Source organism: Protopterus annectens, chromosome 4.part0 (assembly GCF_019279795.1).
Source record: "Protopterus annectens isolate FY-2018-M chromosome 4.part0, PAN1.0, whole genome shotgun sequence".
Classification (NCBI taxonomy): Eukaryota; Metazoa; Chordata; order Ceratodontiformes; family Protopteridae; genus Protopterus; species Protopterus annectens.
In genome coordinates, this window is record NC_056733.1 from 1740789499 (window position 1) to 1740813021 (window position 23523).

Below are 23523 nucleotides of genomic sequence, written 5' to 3' on the forward strand. Positions count from 1 at the left end.
GGTGTAACTACAGTCCCCGGAGTGTTCACCAAATATGGCAGTAGTCATGGCTCACCTGAGATTTCTAGGATTGAGTGTTTCTGAACCTGAAAATGTCAAAGTTTAATGTCCAGGAACCCTGCATACCTTCTCAAGGTGAACTATATTCTAGCTTCTCTCCAGAAGCCATCTCCCAAGCTAATGTACAAGTAAGTGGACGAGATGTTCTTTGTGGGGAAACCATTTGCATTATCTATCTTTTCTTCGCTCTTGTTCCAGTGGTGCTAGAATATTTATTTAACATTATGATTAAAGACTGATGCTGTCTGTCTCTAACGTTTGGTATATCATCAGGCGTGGATCTTATAGGTTCATAGGTTGGTACTAGGCTATCGGCTCTAGGGCCTATACAAGCCTAGCCATAACAATTCCCTGCTGTTTCTTCCCACACTATTTATTTCCCTGGACCCCTGTGTAGCAGGGTGACTGACGTGATCCCCGGGGTGAATTTCCTTTCTCCCATCCAATCAAGGTTCCTTTGGAAAAGGGCCAAAGAGGCGCTCCTGCTTGACATGTATGGGCAATCTATAATAGTCTTGGGAGTCTCTGGGTCAGGAACCTATCCCTCCAGCATGTTTTGTTTATTGTGATGACAAGGTTTAGATTCCTGGCGCGTGTGGTTCTGAGGGATTGGGATTTCTTGCATGTCCAACAGCTCTGGGTTTGACATGGCCATGTATGTTAAGCAGAGATTGCCTCGGAGTAGACTGTGCGACAAGAGTGTTGCTGGAGTGTTAAGGCGGTCAGCATAGGGCATCTGCTTTACACCTGTGATTCTTTTAGTGAGGTATTTCAGCGGCCTTTCCAGTTGTTGCAGATGTCTTGAGAGGTACATACCAAATGGGGCGTTGTATTCTGTAATGGGTCTAGTGAGGGATGAGTACAGTGGGACAGTGACCTCCTTTCTTCTGGATGAAAAGCCCTTAGTGATGAGGTGTGTCACATAAAAGGATTTCCTGACTGTTGTGGCGATGTGGTTATTGAAAGTGAGTCCGCTGTCCACCTGTGTCCCCAATCCCTTATCACACTTTCGGTGTTTAGTGTACTGCCAGCTATGTGGTAATTCACATGTTTTTTCCCAAAGAGGATAACTATACATTTAGTGACATTGAGATTGAGCCCATGGCTCTGGCACCAAGCATCTGTTTCTGTAAGGCCCTTTTGTAGAGTATCCACATAATTTGGGGGTGCAATAATGGCTCCCAGTTTGCAGTCATCTGCAAAGTTTGTTAGCTAGAGTCCCTTAGTGTTCGCCTGTACTTCAGATAAGCAGATGCCAAACAGAGGTCCCACGACTGAACCCTGAGGTACCCCACTTGTCTGGAGTTGGATTTGGAGTCCGCTACTTTTACAGTGTGGGTTTTATCAGTAAGCCAGTTGGCAACCATCGAGTGATGTAGGGATTAATGTCCAACTTAGTAAGTTTATCTATGATTCCAGAGTGGGGGATGGGTGTCAAAGGCCTTGACAAGGTCCAGATAGGCTGTGTGGACTGCCTTACCCTCGTCCATGGCTCTGGAGACTGTCAGTCAGGTTCAGGAGACAAGATCGGCCCTTCACGAACCCAAACTGGTTGCGGTCCAGTGTTTGAAGGTTGCCAATGTCATTGTTTAAAAGTTCCATGGCCTTGCAGATCAGGCTTGTCAGACTGATGGGGGTGGTAGATGTTCTTCGTGTTTCACTGTTGCAGTCATTACATTCGGATAATCTGCTGGCAAGTTGCCCTGAGTCTGCCTGAATTCCAAAGTCTTCGGTCCTGCGTCGGTTGCCGTCTCCTCTTCCATGACGTCAGGTCGTCAGGGTTATAAAACGAGCAGCAGACGCCATTTTCTTCAGTCTTTCTTGCCGTGCGATGCCCAAAGCAGAAGCAGTTTGAAGTGCCGGTTGGCCGACTCCTTAAATTTTCGAATTCAAGTTTCAAAACCGAAGTCTTCAGTAAAGCCAAGTACCCCGTTGGAAACTTTTTTTCTTGCTCCATACCGATGTCAGAAAAAGTTAATTGAATTACGTGTGCGAAGCAAATACCTCCATAAGGATTTTCATTTATACTGTATTCCTTGCCTAGGCCCTGATCATAACGTGCCTAGCTGTCGGTTTTGTGCTAGATTTAACTAATGCACTATTAAGCATCTGTATATTTTTGCCTCAAAATAGTTTGGAAACAGATGTAACTATCCTGAAATGTTGTCTGTTAGCAATCTGACTGTCAGAGTACACAAAAAACGCAAAGAAAAGGACAGATATAGACCGTCTAGGTCCAAAACTGGCGAAGCTTCTCCTAAGCCAGTCGCCGGTACTCGGTGAGGTGCTTTTGTGGCTCCTGATACCCGCTACTTTGAGTCGCAGGCCTATACCGAGACCCATGTGGAGTCTGGCACGCCGCAAACCATGTGGAGTCTGGCACGCCGCGAGATTCTATTGTACCTGCGGATGTCTCTCCCTCGGATGGGTCCGGAGCCGCTGAGCAGGCACTGGCTTCTGAGGGTGTGTTCAGGCCACAACATTTTATATAAAACCGATGCCAGCTTCAAAATCAAAGACAAAGGCAACTTCTTAAGCTAAAAAACTGACACATGAGCCACGTGCATAGGCCTCTATGCCCAAAAAGCAGATGATCAAATTGGCTGAAGACCTAATTTCCTTGATCAGGGGTTCCCATCCCCTTCCTGATAAGAGGCCTAGGCAAGATACTGATTATGAATCTTCAGATCAGGTTTCTATTTCTTCTGATTCCGCTTCTGATCAGGAATTATCTATACCACCCTGTGAGGATTCTGATGCAGAGGAATCTATCCCATCTGCATCTCCTCCTGAAGATTATTCCTTTGGAGAAACCTTGCATACTTTGAGGGAGCATTTTCAATGGGTGAGTCAAGATTTCTCAGAATAAAAAAAAAAAAAAAGGCTCGGGGATTTCCTTCTCCCACAGCATAGGCCTTTAGCCATACCTCCTGTTTTAGACGTTGTGGATGTGTTTTCGGAGTCAAGCTTGACTCCAGACTCCTTACCTCCGGCTCCTAGCAAGCCAGACGGATATTACAGGGTTCCTGACTCAAGTTTTTATTTAGAAACCCTGCTGCTGTGAAACTATTTCACAGGGTCCAAAAGGTGTTAAGGCCTCAATAGCAAAACATACTACCCCCTCTGACGGAGATTCCAGGGCACTGGATAGATGGAGTAAAGAAGGTTCATACTGCAACCTTGGCAATTAGGGCCTTAAACTGCCAGTTTCATGTGCTCAAGTATCAACATGTTATGGGATTACTGAAGCAGAAAATGATTATTATTTCTGAATGTGCAGAAATTGTTGTATGCAGCAGAACAAGTTGGAAAGCATACTTTGCAATGTGGTTTTGATTCCAGGGCTGCAGTTACTGTATCTGTGATTAGGAGGTATGCTTGGCTAAAATAGCAAATTTTGCCTGATCATGTTAAAGCTAAATTGCTGGATGCACCTTTACAGCATGGTACTCTGTTTGGTATTAAGGCAGAAGAGGTTATAAAGAAAATGGAAGACAAAGCTAAGTCTTTGCAAACTGTAAAAGACGACTTACAAGTGCAGCCACCAAGATTCAGTAGACACTGGCCTACAAAAAATTGGTCCTTTCCTGTGTCCGACAGAGCTCAATCCAATCCAGGCGCCCTAAAGGTTCTAAATACCAGTCGCAGGATTCTTACAGGTCAAAGCAATGGGGTGCTTCTACCTCCAAATCTGGAGGAAATAAAGCGCAACCCTACAGTAAAAAGTCTCAATGACTTCCCTCCGCCATCACCAAGCACTTAACTTTTGGCAGCACCCTTGGGGGGAAAATTAGCACTTTATGCTCAAAATTGGTAGTTAATAACCCAGGACAAGTGGGTGTTAAACATAGCATCTCAGGGATACAGATTCCACTTCCACATTCTGCCATTTACAAACAGTTGGCCAGATCTGCCAAAAAATCAATGGGCAGAGGCACAGAAACAAGTTAGGTCCCTCATGGATATGGGGGCTATTCAGCCAGTACCAGAACAGGAAAAAGGACAAGGGTTTTATTCAAGACTATTCTTGGTACCCAGAAAAGCCAAGGCCTGGTGCCCAATACTGGATTTATCAATTTTGAACACGTACCTGGACATTCCAAAATTCAAAATGCTAACTTTGCAGCAGCTTCTGCCCATGTTGGGCAAGAACGCTTGGCTGGTGACATTAGGCCTAAAAGAGGCATACCTGCATACCCCAATAAGGGAATCGTGCAGAAGATACCTCCGTTTCAAGGCTGGCTTTATGTATTACCAATTCTCTGCACTGCCCTTTGGCTCATCTACTGCACCCATGGGTCTTTACAAAGTGCCTGGCACCAGTAATTGCATTTTGCAGACAAAGAAGTATACAAATCTTTCCTTACTTGGGCGACTGTCTCCTTCAAGCAGAGAACGAGGACATTCTTCTTCAGCATCTGGTGTTTGTGAAAAGGCTTCTAACATGCCTAGGGTACACAATAAACAAAAAGAAATCACAACTGGTACCCTCTCAAAAGATAACATTCCTGGATGCAAGCCTGAATACAACTGCCCAGATGGCTTTCCTCATGCCAAACAAAGGCAACTGACCACTTACTTCAGACTGATGGCAACAGAAACCCAGTTATCTGCAAGACCAACTCTGCAGGCTTTGGGGTTCATGGCATCCTGCATTCTACTAATTCCATATGCAAGACTGCATATGAGGAAACTACAGTGGTACCTAAAAAGTTTATGGAGTCAACATTGTTAGTCTGGAAACAGTGATTCCTGTCATTCCCTGCCTGCAACAGGAGTTTCTATGGTGGGCAAAGGCATGTCACCAAAACATGGGATGGGCTTTCACTCTACCCCCTGCCAGCCAAACCTTAACAGACGCATCAGATTATGCATGGGGGGGCCCACCTGGCAGGAAGACTCATATGGACCCCAAAACAAATGCATCTGCATATCAACCAAAAAAGAGATGTTAGCTGTTCAAAATGCCCTGACAGCCTTCAAGGACTTACTTCATCCAGGACAACTACTGATAAAGATGGACAACACCACGGTTATGTGGTACATAAACAAGCAGGAGGGCACACACTCATACCCCCTTTGCAGACTAGCCATGGCACTGTGGGACACAGCCCTGACTTACCAAGTACAGCTTCAAGCTCAATTCCTGCCAGGAAAGCAAAATACTCTGGCAGACGATTTAAGCAGAATCCTTATGGACCCGCATGAGTGGAAACTAGATCCACAAGTCTTCAGCATGATAAAGAAATGGGGGATCCCGGACATAGGTCTGTTTGCCTGTCCTAGGAATTATCAACTGGAAAAATTCTGCACAAAAACTTACCACAGACAAGCATGGAAAGTGGACGCCCTATCCTTCAGTTTACGCCTTTCCTCCACTGCCTCTTCTTTCCTAGGTCCTACTAAAAGTCAGACAAGAAAAACCAAAGATGATACTAATTGACCCGGACTGGCCCCGCCAATACTGGTACCCACTCTTAAGGAATATGTCTCAATTCCCAGCTTGGTACTTGCCTCGGATACCTCACTTACTGTCCCAGCAAAACAATCAGATCCTGCACAATCCACTCCAAACACTGAACCTGGCAGCATGGCTGATCATGTAGTTATTCAAACAACACCTCCCAGTAAAGATGTGATGGATGTCATTTTGGAAGCCAGAAGGCCTGGTACTAGAAAATCTTATGCTGATAAATGGAAGAGATTCTGTGCTTGGAACCAAACACAAGGAACTGACACAGCAGAGCCAAATATTCCTCAGATTTTACAATGCTTGACTGAGTTGCTTGGCAAAGGCCTATCTCTTTTCATCAATAAAAATCCATGCCTCTGCCATCTCAGCTCATTACAACACAGAGCCGCCAATCGTTTCTCATCCTTTATTAAAGCAGCATCCTAGAGGGGCCAAAAATTTAAGGCCTCCCAGAAGATCACCAGTTCCTGCACGGGACCTCAATTGTGTTGGAAAAGCTCACCCTGCCTCCATTTGAACCAGCTGCTACTGCAGATCTAAAGTTCTTATGAAAAACAGCTCTGCTCCTGGCAGTTACTTCAGCAAGAAGGGTCTCTGAGCTACAGGCCCTCATGGCTGTGGAGCCTTTTATCATATTTTACCCAGACAGGGTGCCCCTCAGGACCAATCCTTCATTTATGCCCAAGGTGGTTTCCAGTGTGGCTCTTAACCAAACTATTCATCTGCCAACTATTTTTTCCAAATCCGCAGAACAAGGGGGAGCGGATTCTGCATTCCTTGGGCGTACACAGACAACTAAGATTCTACTTGAGCAGGACTAAAGCTCTAAGAAACTGAGCAGTTACTAGTGACATTTGCTGCAGGATCAGAGGGAAGTGGATAAGCCACTGCATTTGTTTCTGCTACTTACACCATGGCAAACCAGTGCCCAAGGGCATTAGGTCCCATTCCACCAGGGCTGCAGCTACATCAGCAGCTTTTCTCAGAGGGGTACCAACCAAAGACATTCTAGAGGCTGCTACTTGGAGTTCTCTTTTACACTTTTACAAAGCGTTATTTGCCTCTCCACTCTGTCCAGGGAAGGCTTTGCCACTGCAGTTCTGCAGGGCCTCCTAGTCGCCCCTAATGCAGTTTAGCTCCAGCCTCCCATCCATAGCTTTGGGATTCTACCCAAATGTAATGACTGCAACAGTGAAACACAAACCTAGTACAGTTGTGTACACTTGCCATAAATGTAGATGTTGGAGTGTATTCACTGTTGCAGTCCAGGTTACCCTCCCACCATCCCCCTTTTTATTCTGGAGTCTTTCCTACACCACAAAGGTTGTAGAAGATGGTGAATTTGCTTGTAGATGAAGGTAAAGTTTGTATTGTTGCTGAGACATCAACCGACGCAGGGCCCAAGACTTTGGAATTCAGGCCGACTGAGGGCAACCTGCCAGCAGATTACTCAAATGACCAACAGTGAATACACTCTAACATCTACATTTATGGTAAGTGTACACAACTGTACTTTCCCGGGATCCAAGGTGGACCCCCCCCCCTTTGTGGAGTGGGATAACTGTTGCTGTGCACCACTCAGTGGGCACGAAAACTGAGTGGGCACGAAACCTGAGGTGAGGGTATGATTTAAACATGACACTTAGGTGAGGTGCCAGTTAATTTTGTAGTTCATGTAGTACACAATCTGGATGTCATCTGGTCCCATGGATGCTGTGTTCTTAGCTTTGGAGAGTGCATTTTTTACCTGTGTGGCCATTATTACCAGAATTTGGCAATCTTCCGGTACTGAGATGGGCCATTTAGGGGGTGAGAGGGGGGTGAAGTTGGCACTGAGTCGTTCTGCCAGGATATTGGCAATATCCTTGGGATCAGTATATTTAATGCCATTCTGTTTAGCTCAGAGCAGATCTGAGCATTGCCATTTAGATTCTTGACATAGTTCTAGAATGCCTTGTGGTTGTCTTTGGAATCTTTGGCAATTTTATTTTCGTAATTAGCTTTGGAGGATTTTATGAGGGATCTCAGCTTCTTGCTGAGGCTGGTAAGGGAGGTTTTTGCATCCTGGGATTTTGCTCTTTTCTGCAACAGTTTCTTCCTTTTTGTTGTAAAGTTTTTGTTTATGGCAGGGGACCACCAGATTGGAGGAGAGCATCTTGGTTCTATTTGGGATGGCACGGTTCATGCAAGAGTGGATGTGCTCGTACAGTGCCTTGGTGTAGGACTCGGCAGTCTTAACTTTCAGTTCCCGTCTGCATGGGTGTCATGAAGTTTGTCACTTCTGACTTGAGTAGCATGAAGTTGGCTTTGGAGAAGTTTTTTATGGAGGTTTCCTTACTGGGGGGTGGGATGTGGATGTTAAGGGTGATTAGCTTATGGTCTGACCTGACCAAGGGGGTGACCATAGGTATGGAGCATCAATTTTCCCATGTTGGCAATGACCAGGTCTAGGATATTGAAGCCCCTGGTGGGACTATGGATTAGTTGATCCAGGGCATTGGAATTTATGAATCCCAAGAACTGTTGGGCAAAGGTGTTGGTACATGAGTAGTTTTCCCAGTTAATGGCAGGGTAGTTTAAATCCGTCCAGTATTAGGGTGTTTGGTTGTATATTAATATTTTCCAGTATGTTTAGAAAAGTGTAGAGAGAATCTTGGGGCATGGTGGGGGATCTGTAGCAAGCTACAGTTAGGATTGCAGTCTTACCTAGTGTTAGTTGCACCTGGAGAATTTCAGACACATTGTGTTGGGCAACTAACTTGGTGGTGTGAATATGGACACTCCTCCACCTTTAGTGTTTTAATCCTGGTTTGGTGGCCGAATTGTGTGGTAAGAGTTGTAGCCTGGTATTGCAGGGGTGCTCTCTGGAGCCTTGAACCAGGTCTCTTGTTACGGTCTATGTTCTCCATTTTTAGGAGTGCCTTGAGAGAGTGCATTTTGAGATTTAGACTTCTAGCATTGAGTAGCATTACCTTCAGATTTTTGCATGCTTGTACCTGTTACGGTGGTGGTTTTGTCCTTTGTACTTTGCCTAAAAAAGGCACTGTAGGGGTGGCAAGAGCCTTAGCCAGTAACCTGAATCCCAGGGGCGACCGCTGCAGACCATCTCTGGCAAAGCATTGTGGTCTGTCGATCATGTCGCCCAGGCAGACAGATACTGGATCCCCTTTGAATGACACCAGAAGCTTAGCCAGTTGTTTGGCTTCACTTAGACTCTCTCAAGCCTTTAAGAGGTACAGTTTGTGAAGCAGCCAATTTTCTCATGGGACCTTTAGTTTCAAGTTGAGCCGAAGTTTGGAGTTGGGGTGGGGACGTGTTTTGATAGCCTAGTACCAACCTATGAAGTTCCCACTATCAGCCTTAGGGCCTATACAAGTCTAGCCATAACAATTCCCTGACTATTTCTTCCCACTATTTACTTCCCTGGACCCCTGTGTAGCAGTGCGACTGACATGATCCCCAGGGTGAATTTCCTTTCTCCCATCCAATCGTCAAGGTTCCTTTTGAAGAGTGCCAAAGAGGCACTCTGCTTGACACGTATGGGCAATCTATTCCAGAGTCTGGGGGAGTCTCTGGGTCAGGAACCTATCCCTCCAGCATGTTTTCTTCATTTTGATGACAAGGTTTAGATCCCTGGAGCATGTGGCTCTGAGGGATTGGGATTTCTTTAAGTGTAACATGTTCAACAACTCTGGGTTTGACATGGCCTTGTATGTTAAGCAGAAATCGCCTCTGAGTAGACTATATGTGACAAGAGTATATCTGCAGTTTTTACGGCGGTCAGCGTAGGGCATCTGCTTTAGGCCTGTGATTCTTTTAGTGAGGTATTTCTGCGGATTCTTCCAGAAGAATTTTTCAGCTCCAGGCTGTATCATGCAGCTCTCCTGAATAGGGTTTCCATAAACATAGTGCCTTTGAGTCATGCCAAAGGTAATGACCAAAACAAATTTAGTTTTGTTTACTGGTGTTTCTGCAGTCTTCTAATTGAGAGTAGCTTTCTAATTCTATGTTCATCAGTAATTGTGTTTTATTATCTGGACAGGGCAACAAACTGGAAATCAGTCATTCATCTCCTGTGCTGCAAATAGGATTGACTGGTAAGTATCTAAGGTCATGTTAAAGGGTGGTTTGGCTGAGCTTCTCTGTGGTCACTCTCCTTGATCGTAAGTATACTAAAACTGTGTGACCCTGTGAATGAGGATTTCTGAATGTATTTTTTGTTTGAAATATAGCTGAGTATTGCAGGCTATACCAACAGGTCACTTCATTAGAGCAATGAGTACCTTGCACTTTCCTCAGAAGTGCTCCAGTTGATGGCATTTGTGCAGTAGTGACATGGGTTTGTCTGCATCCTTTTGCAAGACCCTACAGGCTGGATATGATCTCATGTGCCTGGTTGACTTTAGTGACCATGGCCATAAAGGGATGTCATGCCGTAATACTGTACAACAGTAAGAACTGGGAACGTTGATCTGTGGGTTGAAGTAGAGTGCATTGTGTAAAATATAAATGTTGGTACTTTTAATATAATGATCTTTGTAATCCATTTCTGCCCACTTCCAAATTTTCTCCCCCATTCTCTGGATTTAGACCTACGAAGACACTGGAAGAATGTAGTATAGTTCAGTAGTTTTCTTGGTATAGGCTGCATCTTGGCACTAATGATGTGGGCAGCCTTGATCCAAAGTCAGGAAGGTGCAGGGCATTGTGGGATTAGTGAGAGGAGCTGAAGTCTGGGATAGTTGTACAGGTTTGAGGCTACAGCCTACTGCTGATGGGTTCTGTAGCCTGAAATGAACAGACATGGAACATGAAGGCATAGATTGAAGTGGGCAGATATGGATCAGAAAGCTGTAAGAAATGGGCAGTCAAACCGAATTGCTTTTATGAAAGGGTTACAGATGAACTTGAAAGGGGAGTATCCATAAGCTTAGTCTTGCAGGACTGCAACTGGTTCCACATTGGAAGGATTGGAGGAAAGTCCAAGACTTAAGAGATTGGTTGTGGTTGGTAGTGGTTGCTTGTTGATTATGTTCATTGTGTTTCACTGTTGCAGTCATTACACTTGGGTTATCCTGCTGGCAGGCTACCTGCAGTCGGCCCGAGTTCTACTACTACTATTATTGCAGTAGATTAATTTGTTAACTATATAAGTAAAGAGACCTGTCGTGGACTTGAGTTAGATGGACAACAGTAAATGCGGTATATATGAAGGGTTTAAAGTGTCTGTGTCAACAGTCATAGTTTTGAGAAGTGGGAGGAAATTGAAGCACTCTGAGTAAACCCATGCAGACGCAGGGAGAACATGAAACCACACACGTGCTCACTCTCCCTCTGTCTTAAAACTTGAACTACAGAATCTGCAGCTCTCTACCACCAATTGGGTTTGCTGCCCTTATGGTGTAAGATTCAGTAGGATGAGAGAGGACCATTATAGTGTAGGTTCCATTTTCTATGTAGGTAGGATCTCTCTAACTACAGATGGTTTAAAAGTCTAGGTAAGGGCATCCACAAGGTCTTCATATCCCTTCATCACTGAGAGAGAGGAGCACCCACTGCCATGGATTCTGATGTGCAGATTTAAAGTCAAAGTTAAAGAAAAACGTGGATAAGTTTAGTAGCCTTAATCTTGGCTCTCTGGTGGAAGGACACATTACACTCTCTTTATTCTGGTGAAGCTTCAGTGAGTCTTATCATAGTCACAGATTATGAAAATTTTTGCTGTATTCATCCATGCACACTCCCATTCTTGCACATGGGGTTGGGGTGTCACTTCAGCGACGATCCTCTAGAGCCCGATTTATGCTGTTATTGGCTAAGCCTGCCTTTTATGTTGGAGAGCTTTACTTGTAGTTTTAAAAAAAAAAATATGTATCATGTGCACTTGTAATGATTGTTCCCAGCTGAAAGGAAGGAATCTGTGCACAAGAAGATTGAAATGGAAAATTCAGGTGTTGCCTGCATTTCCTGGTTTAGGAGTAGGGTAAATTGAATTGGGATGCAGAAGAAGCAAATTGGGCAGTTTTTATAGTGTAGTATTGTGAACTAGGTCAGAGATTTAAATCTGTGTTGGAAAATGGCTTAATTCTGAGGGTACTGCTTATTGCAGTTAGTGGGTAGGGTGGTTAATGTATGAAGGAGGGAGTTTACTGGGAAGGTACTTTAAGCTTCCTCAATCCAAGGAGAGGGCCTTCCTAATACGATTGTGTAGTGTTGTGCTAGCATTAGCAGGTAAGAACACTGAGCGGGGTAAACCAGATTTATGTATGGAGGTGGGTAGCTCAAGCCTCATCAAGTGTGAAGACTTGGCAAGAATAGTATGTTAGTGGGGAAAATGTAGTCACTCTTCAGTCTTACCTTGCAGCTGTCAGAATTCTGCTTTGTTCTGTTCTTAAATAAAAATATTTCCCTGCTTCTGTTGCATTTAAGATATGATGGATCTGTTTGCAGTCAGTCATGCCTTCCTTGGCACATCATGGGAGTACTGACATAAAATGGAACATACATTACTGCTTGCACTGAAAGCAGTTTTGGGGTTCGCTTCTCAGTTCTACAAAACCAGTAAACATGGACTGATAAGATCTTGTGTATTTGTTCAGATGGTAAATGGTTGTGAAGTTTCTCAACATAGAGATGGGGTTTGTGAAAACGGTCTAGCCTTACACCTGGCATGCATGACTGTGATCTTGTCAGAAATTTGTTTTTAAGGGAAGCATTCCATATTTAATACTACTGGAATTTTTTAAATTTCTAAGGTGGTGATTAGAAAATTTTAGCTTAATGCTGTGATTTGGTTGAGTGGACCTCTAAAATGTGATACTTTTGAGCTTTTTCTGTGTAGGAAATTGTCAAAGGAAAAATAACTTCAAAATAATCAACACACTGCAGGTTCAGGTTAAGGCACTTTAATCTTGCAGCAAGGAGACAAAAACGTGCTAATACAGAGTTTGTCCAACTAGAATCAGGAAGTGAAGCTATTCTTATACATTGCTTACAAGGTATTGCCTACTAAGCTGACGTAATAAATCACAAGTTCTTTCAATATTATTTCACAGCAGCTGTTTGTCCATGATTTTCTGCTGGCATATCAAGTTTACAAAAAAAACTTCCTAAGAAAAATGTGGCCTTGATGACCACCGGTCAGATACAGCTTCTCACTATGCAATGTTACCATTCAAGGTACTATGGCTAATTCGAGCACAAAGCAAGTACAGATTACAGTTCATTTCCGCAGCTGTGCATGTTCTCATAACACGAACAGGGCTGATTAATGAACAATCACATTATAGAAAACAGTATTGTTCTGTTCATTCACTATTCATTCATTTTCCTGACCTAGCAGATAATCACCTGCTTCTCAGTACATTTCTAAAAGGCATAAACATGTATTTTTCTGTGCTAGCAAATACTGGGTCAGAGAGCATCTTGCAATTTCAGAAAGCATACTGCAGTTTGAAAAAGCATCTTATAATTTCATACAGAATTAAGCTGTACATAAAATAGAATGAAATGTGTTCACCCTTGTAGCTTCTAATAAGCACTAAACTTATACATTAATACATATTTTTCTAACAGAAATGTTTGGTGAAGTGTCACTTTATCTTTGGCTCATACTTCAGTAGCGTGGTGGCATGCACTTTTCTTTGCCATAGTTGTATTTGTATTTGATCTGCTTGGTGTTTTGCTTAAAAGAAATTAAATAGCTTTTTTTTTTTTTTTTTTTTTTTTTTTTTTTTTTTTGCCGTAGTAACCATGGATCTAAAGCTGTGGTTGTGTTTGATGTTGCTGGGTCTCTCTGCAAGCGTCATGTCTACCGACGAAGATGACCTATATGGAGGTGATGGAGATGATGATGGAGATGTTGACGTTGAAGATGATATTGAAGATACTGATGAAAAACCAGCAGTACAAAGCACCCCTCCACCGCTGCCCAGAGTAAGAGTCCAGTGTTGCGCCCAAGCACTTTAGCCTGTCATCATCTGGGGACTTTACTTTTTTGTTTGTTTTATTGTTTAACTAACTGGCTCTTCAAAGAACCCAGTGAATTATGTAGCTTTTCTGCAGGAAAAAGTGTGTGGGTTTATGATTTAACAGTTTGTGGGAGGCTTGGTGTTTTGCATAGTGCTTGTAAATCCCTTGGGGTGAACAGAGTGTCGCTTGCAGTATGTGAAACTAAACTGGAAGTGTAGTTGAGGGAGTGAGCTGTAGTTGGTGTGCTGAAATTTAATTGCTGTCCTCACGCCATTGGGTTGGACATAACCTGCTTCAAAGGCTTATTTTTATGCACCAATTTACTTTCAAGCACAGACTTTGCTTTTATGTACTACAAGTCCTGGTGCGGGTCATTTTGAAATGTCTCACATAACGTCCTACATAACGTAAAACGCACAAAAACACTTCACTAGCTACACCCCCTGCTACTTAAGTATTCTTTATTCTGAGATCGCACTACAGTGCAGAAAAGGGAACTCTCCAAGTTCTGCATTGTATAGGGATCTCTGCTATACATGTTCGACATTTCAAGATGTTGATCATATGGTATCGGCCATATGAATGTCTGCATTTTGAAATTTCGACCATCTCAAGTAGATCCCCCTGGTGCATGTGTTTTTGTTAGGGTTAGAAGGAATATTGACCTCCAAGACTATTTCTGTATACATTTTCTTCGTGTTTCACTGTTGCAGTCATTACATTTGGGTAATCTGCTGGCAGGTTGCCTTCAGTCGGCCTCAATAACAAAATATTGGGTCCTGCGTTGGTTGCTGTCTCCTCCTTCCATGACGTTTGATCGTCAGGGGTATAAAACATGCAGCCGATTATTCAGTCTTTCTTGCCGCGCATTGCCCGAAGCAGAAGCAGTTCGCAAGTGCCGGTCGGCTGACTCCTGAAATTTTTGTACTAGAGTTTCAGAACCGAAGTCTTCAAACTATAAAACTAAATACCCCGTTGGGGAAACTTTTTTTTTCTTGCTCCTTACCGATGTCAGTAAAAGTTAATTGCATTACTTGTGGGAACCAAATGCCTCATAAGGATTTTCATTTGTACTGTATTCCTTGCCTAGGCCCTGATTACAATGTGCCTTGCTGTCTCTCTTGTGCTAGATTTAACCAACGCACAATTAAGCATTGGTATATTTTTGCTTCTAAATATTTTGGTTCAAGATTTAACTGTCCTGAAATGTCGATGGTTAGAAATCCGACTACCGGAGTTCACAAAAAAACGCGAGGAAAAAGACAGACCGTCGAGGTCCAAAACAGACTAAACTTCTGCTAATCCAGTCACCGGTTCGCTGGTACTCAGTGAGGCGCTTTCGCAGCCCCCGATACCCTCTACTTTTGAGTCACAGGCCTCTACCGAGACCCATTCGGAGTCCGGTATACCACAAGTATCTCAGAGTATTGAACCCGCGGATGTCTCTCCCTTGGATGGGTCCGGAGCCGCTGAGCAGTCACCGGCTTCTGAGGGTGTTTTCAGGCCTCAACATTTGTATATTAAACCACCAGCAACAAAAACAAGGTTAAAAACAACTTCTGTGTCTAAAAAAAAATGACGCATGAGCCACGTACTCAGGCCCCTATGCCTAAAAAACAGATGATCAAAATGGATGAGGATAATTACCTTGATCAGGGTTCCCAACTCCCCCCCTGCTAAGAGGCCTAGGCAAGGCACTGATTATGAATCTTCAGATCAGGTTTCCATTTCCTCTGATTCCTCTTCTGATCAGGAATTTTCTATTCCACCCGATGAGGATTCTGATGCAGAGGAATCCATCCCATCTGCATCTCCTGAGGATTTCTCTTTTGGAGAGACTTTGCATACTTTAAGGGAACAGTTTCACTGGGAGAGTCAGGACTTCTTTGAATCAAAAGAGGCTTGGGGATTTTCTTATTCCTCAGCATAGGCCTTTGGCAATACCTCCTGTAGTAGACATTGTTGATGTGCTCTCTGAATCAAGCATGGCTCCTGATTATCTGCCTCCAGCTCCTAGTAAGCCAGACAGATATTAGTGTCCTGACTCCCATAAATTTATTTTCAAAAATCATGTTGCGGATCCTGAAACTGTTTCTCAGGGTCCCAAGGGTGTTAAGGCTTCTACAACCAAAAATCCTACCCCTTCTGATAGAGATTCCAGGGTGCTGGATAGATGGGGTAAGAAGGTTTATACGTCTGCAACCTTGGCAATCGAGGCTTTAAACTGCCAGTTTCATATGCTTAAATATCAACAGCATGTTATGGGCTTACTGAAACAGAAAATGATGATTTTCTGATTGTATGGAAAATAGTTATAGGATTTATTGCATTCAGCAGAACAGGTTGGAAAGCATACTTTGCAATGTGGTTTTGATTCCTTGGAGGCCTCTTGTAGGGCGCCATTACTGGATCTATGATTAGAAGGCATGTCTGGCTCAAGGAGCAAAATTTGCCTGATCATGTTAAAGCTAAATTGTTGGATGCCCCTTTGCAGCATGATACTCTGTTTGGCAATAAGGCAGAAGAGGTTTTAAAGAAAATTGAAGACTAAGCTAAATCCATGCAAACTGTAAAAGATTTCTTGCAAGTGCAGCCACCCAGGTTCAGTAGGCACTGGCCTACTACAGATTAGTCCTTTTCCCTGTGTCCAACAGAGCCACTCAGGGCAAACCCAGGCGCTCAAAAGGCTCCAGATAACAATCACCGGGTTCTTACAGGTCAAAGCAGTGGGGTGCATCCACCTCCAAATCTGGAGGAAACAAAGCACAACGCTACAGTAAGCAGTCTCAATGACTTTCCAATACCATCTCCAAGCACTTATTTTGACAGCCCCCTTGGGGGGAAACTAGCACTTCATGCTCAAAATTGGCAGTTAATTAACCAGGACAAGTGGATATTAAACATAGTATTCCAGGGGTACAGATTTCATCTCCAATGCCAATTCCAAACAGATGGCCGGATCTGCCACCAAACCAGTGGGCAGAGGCCCAGAAACAAGTAATTTCCCTCATGGATATGGGGGCTATTCAACCGGTACCAGAAAAGGAAAAAGGACAAGGTTTTTAATTCAAGACTTTTCCTGGTACCCAGAAAAGACCATTCATGGCGTCCAATATTGGCCTTATCTATTCTGAACACATTCCAAAATTCAAAATGCTGACTTTACAACAGCTACTGCCTGTGCTAGGCAAGAATGCCTGGTTAGTAACTCTAGACTTGAGGCATACCTGCATATCCCAGTAAGGGAATCATGCAGAAGATGCCTCCGCTTTAAAGCAGGTTTTTTGCATTGCTAATTCTCTGCACTGCATCTACTGCGCCTAGGGTCTTTACAAAGTGCCTGGTACCAGTAATTGCATTCTGCAGACAAACATTCAAATTTATCCTTATCTGGACGATTGTCTCATTCAAGCAGAGGACAAGGACACTCAACATCTGGCATTTGTAAAAAGGCTTCTAGCATGCCTAGGGTACACCATAAACGAAAAGAAATCGCAACTGGTACCCTCTCAAATAATTACATTCCTGGATGCAAGCTTGAATACAACTGCCCAGATGGCTTACCTCACGCCAGACAAACAAAGGCAACTGACAACATACTTCAAACAAATGGCAACAAAAACCCAGTTATCTGCAATACAAATTCTGCAGGCTTTGGGGTTCATGGCATCCTGCATTCTACAAATTCCATATGCAAGACTGCATATGAGGAAACTACAGTGGTACCTAAAAAGTTTGAGTCAACATTGGCACAGCCTGGAAACGATGATTCCTCTCATTCCCTGTCTACAACAGGAGTTTCTTTGGTGGGCGGAGACATGTCACCAAAACAAGGGTCTGTCATTCACTCTTCCCCCTGCCACCCAAACCCTAACTACAGATGCATCAGACTATGCTTGGGGGGCCCACCTGGCAGGGAGATGCATTCAGGGCAAATGGAGCCCAAACCAAATGCATCTGCATATCAACCAGAAAGAAGTGCTAGCTGTTCAGAATGCTCTGGCAGCCTTCAAAGACTTGATTCATCCTGGACAACTACTAATAAAGACTGACAACACCACAGTTATGTGGTACATAAACAAGCGGGGGGGGGGTACACATTCCTACCCCCTTTGCAGACTCGCTATGGCCTTGTGGAACACAGCCTTGACTTACCAAATACATCTTCAAGCTCAATTCCTGCCAGGAAAGCAAAATACTCTGGCAGACGACCTAAGCAGAAATCTTATAGACCTGCACAAATGGAAACTGGATACACAAATCTTCAGCTTGTTAACACAGAAATGGGGGAGCCCAGACATAGATCTATTTGCCTCTTCCCAAAATTATCAGTTGGACAAATTCTGTACAAGAACTCATCACAGAAAAGCATGGAAAGTGGATGCCCTATCCTTCAGCTGGAAAAACCTCAGTCTATGCCTTTACCCCTCTGCCTCTACTGTACAAAGTCTTACTAAAAGTCGGACAGGAAAAAACAATGATCCTAATTCCTCTGGACTGGCCTAGCCAGCACTGGTACCCGCTTCTAAGGAATATGTCACACCTTCCACCATGATACTTGCCTCAAATACCTCATCTACTGTCTCAGCAGAACTATCAAATTCTGCATACTCTGCTCCAAATTCTGAATCTCGCAGCATGGCTAATCAACTAATTATACAAACCACACCTCTCAGTAAATCTGTGATGGATGTCATTTTGGAAGCCAGAAGGCCTAGTACTAGAAAATCTTATGTTGATAAGTGGAAGAGATTCTGTACTTGGGACCAAGCACAAGGAATGGACACAGCAAAGCCCAATATTCCTCAGATTTTACAATACTTAACTGAGATGCTTTGATAAGGGCCTCTCTTTTTCTTCAATAAAAATCCATGCCTTTGCCATCCCGGTTCATGACAACACAACCTCCCCTCTTTTCTCATCCACTGCTTAAGCAGTATCTCGGAGGGGCCAAAAACTTAAGGCCTCCCAGAAGAGCACCAACTCCTGCATGGGACCTCAATTTTGCGCTGGAAAAACTTACCCTGCCTCCTTTTGAACCAGCAGCTACTGCAGATATAAAATTTCTATCCTAGAACATAGCTTTTCTTTTGGCAGTCACTTCAGCAAGAAGGGTTTCAGAAGTACAAGCTCTCATGGCAGTGGAGCCTTTCATTATATTTTACACGGTCAGGGTGGCCGTCGGGACCAATCCTTTTTTTATGCCTAAGGTGGTATCCAGTGCGTCTTTTAACCAGACCTTTCACCTGCCAACATTTTACCCAAATCCGCAGAACAAGGGGGAGCGGATTCTGCATTCATTGGATGTACTCCGAGACAACTAAGATTCTACTTAAACAGGACCAAATCTCTAAAAGTCTGAGCAACTACTGGTAGCATTTGCTGCAGGATCAGAGGGGAAGGCTATATCAAAGCAGACTATTTCTGAATGGATGAGCCATTGCATTCGTTTCTTCTATTCACACCATGGTAAACCTGTGCCCAAGGGGATCGGATCACATTCCACCAGGGCTGCCTCTACGTCAGCAGCTTTTCTCAGAGGGGTCCCAACCAAAGACATTCTAGAAGCTGCAACTTGGAGCTCTGTTCATACCTTCACAAAGCATTATCGATTACCTCTCTTCTCTAAATCCAGGGCAGGCTTTGCCACTGCAGTCCTATAGGGCCTTATAGCCACTCCTAATGCTGTTTAGTTCCATCCTCCCATCCATAGCTTTGGGATTCTACCCAAATGTAATGACTGCAACAGTGGATTCTGTGGATTCGCAGGCTGCTACAGAGACCCTTTCAGTGTCTGGAATGCTGCGAGACTCCTCAGTTAAGGATCCTGCTGATGTCTCTACCTTGGATGGGTCTGGAGCCACTGAGCAGGTACCGGCTTCTGAGGAAATACTTCGCACTACCAATTCTCGTTACAGACTGACTTCTTTCGTGTCTACCGTTCTTTAGAAAACTGAAACAACACTGAAACCACGAAACAAAGTGAAACTGGTATCCTTGAGCCCACAGAATGGAGTTGCAATTCAAAAGTAAATGTGCTAAACGCCACTTTTATTCCACTTAAGACAAATGTGTTTTCGCTACCAAAATTTCAGTAGCTTCCTCAGAGCAAACAGAACTAAAAAAGCGCCAAACATTTAAGACACTTAAATAGTATAGTATGTCATAATGACATTTCTGACACATACCTTGCATTACAAATATTACAATTGAAAATCAAATTAAAATAAAGGCAAAACATTCAAAAGTATGTGTACAAAGAGCAAAAACTTACATCTCTTATGAAAGTTTATACAACATACATCAATGCAGCCTATTTTTATAAGTATATGAGAATCTCTCATTAAAAAATTTTAAAAACTAAAACTAGACGAAATGTCCAAAACAAATACCTATATATTAAAAAGAATGTACTAGAGTCAATATTAATACTTATAAAAATATATATAGGTGCTATAAACCTTATTAAAAGTTCAAAAACTCACACAAAATGTACCCATATACTAAAAGGTACAAAAAGTGTCTAAAATGGATTCAACATCTTAAATAACTTTTGAGTTTTAAAATACAAGAAATATTGCAACTCTCATTAAGGCCTGGGAATGTAAAAGCATCTAGTTTAACCTGCCATTCCAATTCACAGTTTTCTAAGAATAATGAAGTAGGGCCACCCCTAATGTTACCCGGGACATAATCAATTGCCATAAAATGAAAACTATGGCCAGGGGAATTGCAAACATGTTTGGCCAAAGCATTATCACTCTTATTATTTCTAATTGCATACACATGTTGGTAAATTCGCTCGCGGAATTTGCGGTCGGTCTTACCAACATAGAATGCATTGCAGCAATCACACAGGGCCAAATAGACAACAGACTTAGTTTCACAGTTGATTTTGTGATGTATTTGGTACTTTCTATTCCTGATAGTAAAAGAACTCCCTGTTCTTAACATATAGCACCAATTACAGGTCCCACAAGTAAATGTACCTTTCAATCTTGTAAAGGGGAGACTACCATTATTACTTTGTAAAAGCTCTTTCAAATTCTTACCTCTTTTATAGACAATAGAAGGTCTAGAACCAAGTTTCTCTAATAGGTAAGAATTAGATGTAATAAGGTGCCAATTTTTACAAATGATGTCCCAAATCTGTTGCAAATTCATATTAAAGGTTGTAATAAAACTCAATCTGAAATTACAAGTGTCTGTATTACTAGACAAGTCATAAGTGAGATTATCACTGGGACAAGGGGAACCTGTGTTGGGCAGGTTTACTGTAGTAATAGACATCAATGTAGTTTCTTCTTGATTTTAAAAGTGGTTTGTAAAACCCTACTAGTCTTTTTTGGTCAACTTCCTCTATAAGTTCGTTAATCATACATGAAGGGTAACCACGGTTGATAAACAAGTTTTTCAAAAAGGAACATTCTTGTTGGAATGCACCCGAGGAACTACACATACGAACCGCCCTGACCAATTGACCTTTAACTATCGAACGTCTTTGTCTATAAGGGTGATAACTGGAAAAATGCAAAAAAGAATTACAATACGTAGGCTTCCTGAAAATGGAAGACTGAAAAGAGTTAGAAAAAACATTCTTCTCCAGTTTCACATCTAGGTAATCGGTACACAAAGTAGAAAATTGAAATGTGAATTTAAGAAACCCCGTAGTACTGTTCATACATTCTACCAGTTTATTAGCTGACAAGTCATCTCCCCGAAAAAGAAAGAAGATCGTCCAGAAAGCGAGTGTAGAAAATGATAACCTCCTTAAATTCAGTTTTATTTAGGAGAAAATGTTTCTCCCAATAAGCCATGAAAGAATTCGCCACACTCGCACCGCAAGGAGAGCCCATGGCAATCCCTTGTTTTTGTAAAAAGTACTGTTTTTCAAAAATAAAAAAGTTAGAGCTAAGGACAATGTCCAAAAGTTCTGTAACGACATCAATGTCATTAGGGGGAGCATTCAAATCCTTTAATAAACACCCAGTCCATTCTATAGCTTCTTGATGTGGAATAGACGTGTAGAGATCAACCACGTCTATAGTTAAAAAGTTATAAGCAGCATCAAAGACTATATTATTTATATTACTAAGAAAAGTCCAGGAGTCCTTACAAATCTCAGGGATAAGCTTAAGGTATTTAGAAAGTATATTATCTACCAAGCGGGCAGAGGGATGTGTCATAGAAGATCTACCATCAACCAATGCCCTCATAGGTGGTTCAACCAAGTTCTTATGGATTTTAGGGATTCCGAACATGACTGGTGTTTTAGGAAAAATAATATCCAAAAATTTATAAGTGTCCAAATCAATTTTACCTGCCAGGAACAAGTCTCTCAAGTAACCTCTAATTCTATTGTGTGTTACATTCATTTCATTGAGAGACGAGGTAGAATATGCTGGTGAGTTCAACACTGCCAACATTTTTTCATTGTAGTCTAAAATGTCGAAAATCACAAGACCACCACCTTTATCAGGTTTGATGACTCTTACTGGTAGTTGGCACAAGTTGGCCAATGCAAGTGATTGCTCCTTAGTAATATTAAAATTAGGTACACTAGGACTGATCTTAGTCAAAAATAGGTGTCTAAAATCCAATTCACAAACATTTTCAAATGAACAAAGGCCAGAGTGTAATGGTGGATTAAATACACTAGGTAATTTTAAACCAGTGATTTCATTTTGTTGAGAATTACCAAACAATAAATTCAAGTTAAGCTTACGAATGAAACATTTAAGGTCAATTATTGTTCTAGTAAGATTACATTGTTTACTAGGGACAAAAGTGTACCCATAAGAAAGCAACTCAACCAAATTGTCATCCAAAACAACACTAGAAAAATTATAAACTTTAAAGTCACCTTTCTTGTTTGTTAACACAACAGGAAAACGAGGAGCAAGGTTAAAACCAACCAAATCATCCTCAACAGACGTTAGTTGTAGCGTTTCTTGTTCCTGTTCTGGAACTGACGTTTGTTCCGAGCCTCTAAAAAATTATTCCTGTTTATTAACATTGCTGTTATTGTTAGAAGGTGGGTTGTTGTTAATAGATGACTTAATTCTACTATTACGTCTCGGACCGTGTTCTGGTTCCACATCAGATTCCTCTTCCAAAACATCTAAATTATCAAGTGGCCGCTGTGCATTAGACCCAAAATTATTTGTACCCACAGGGATATCTGAAGAAGTTCTGTCTTTGAATTTAGGGTAAGCGTTAGAATGCTGGTAAGAAAACCTATCCCTGTTAAGTTTTTTTTGGTTTTGTTCGCTTTCAATTTGACAAGTAATGCATCAATGCTGACGAAAATGCGGTTGTAGTCAAATTTATAGCGAATGGAATCAATATCAAGCTTAATGACACTGTCCAAGTTAGTAATTTTAGTAGACAGAGTTGCAATAGCTTTTAAATAGTGTTTTATCATGAGTTCCATTAATTGGGTCCCTTGCTTGTCAAACAAAACTGCTAACTCAGAAAGAAAATCAGAGTCAGACAGGAAACTAGAGGGTGAAAAATTACTTCTTAAGCCCTTGGGAACCATATTCTCATTTAGGCATTGTTGAAGGTATGCCACCTCCAATTGAAGTTTTTTTTAATTTTAATAATTTGGTATCAAACAATTTTAACTTGTCTGATAGTGAGGAAAAAGTACCTTGTACAGCTTCAGAATCAGAGCCAAGTTGTTCCCCAGATACGCGCTGTGTGAATTTGAACAAATCCAAGTTGACAATCCAATCCGCCAGCAAAGGGACTCCTATAGAGTCAGTAACATTATTGCCGTGAGCATTCTGGCCCATAGACGGTAAATTAAAGCCAACAGCACTGGAACCTCCAGCCCTAGAAGGTATAACTTGAATAGCGGATGTGCTAGCAGCAATAAACGGTTGACCTGCTGGTATCGGAAATGATGTCATTATGACATACTATACAATTTAAATGTCTTAAATGTTTGGCGCTTTTTTAGTTCTGTTTGCTCTGAGGAAGCTACTGAAATTTTGGTAGCGAAAATGCATTTGTCT

The 23523-nt window shown here is 42.3% G+C and overlaps 1 protein-coding gene across 1 annotated transcript in view; it reads left to right on the plus strand.

The window, feature by feature from the left end:
* The window catches only part of CANX (calnexin), a gene marked incomplete in the record, with an annotated part of 1221069 nt that overhangs the window by 26568 nt on the left and 1170978 nt on the right, over nt 1-23523 (plus strand). The window contains 1 exon segment of the mRNA XM_044069455.1: nt 13281-13468. Within this exon segment, the coding sequence (XP_043925390.1) occupies nt 13286-13468 (183 nt within the window).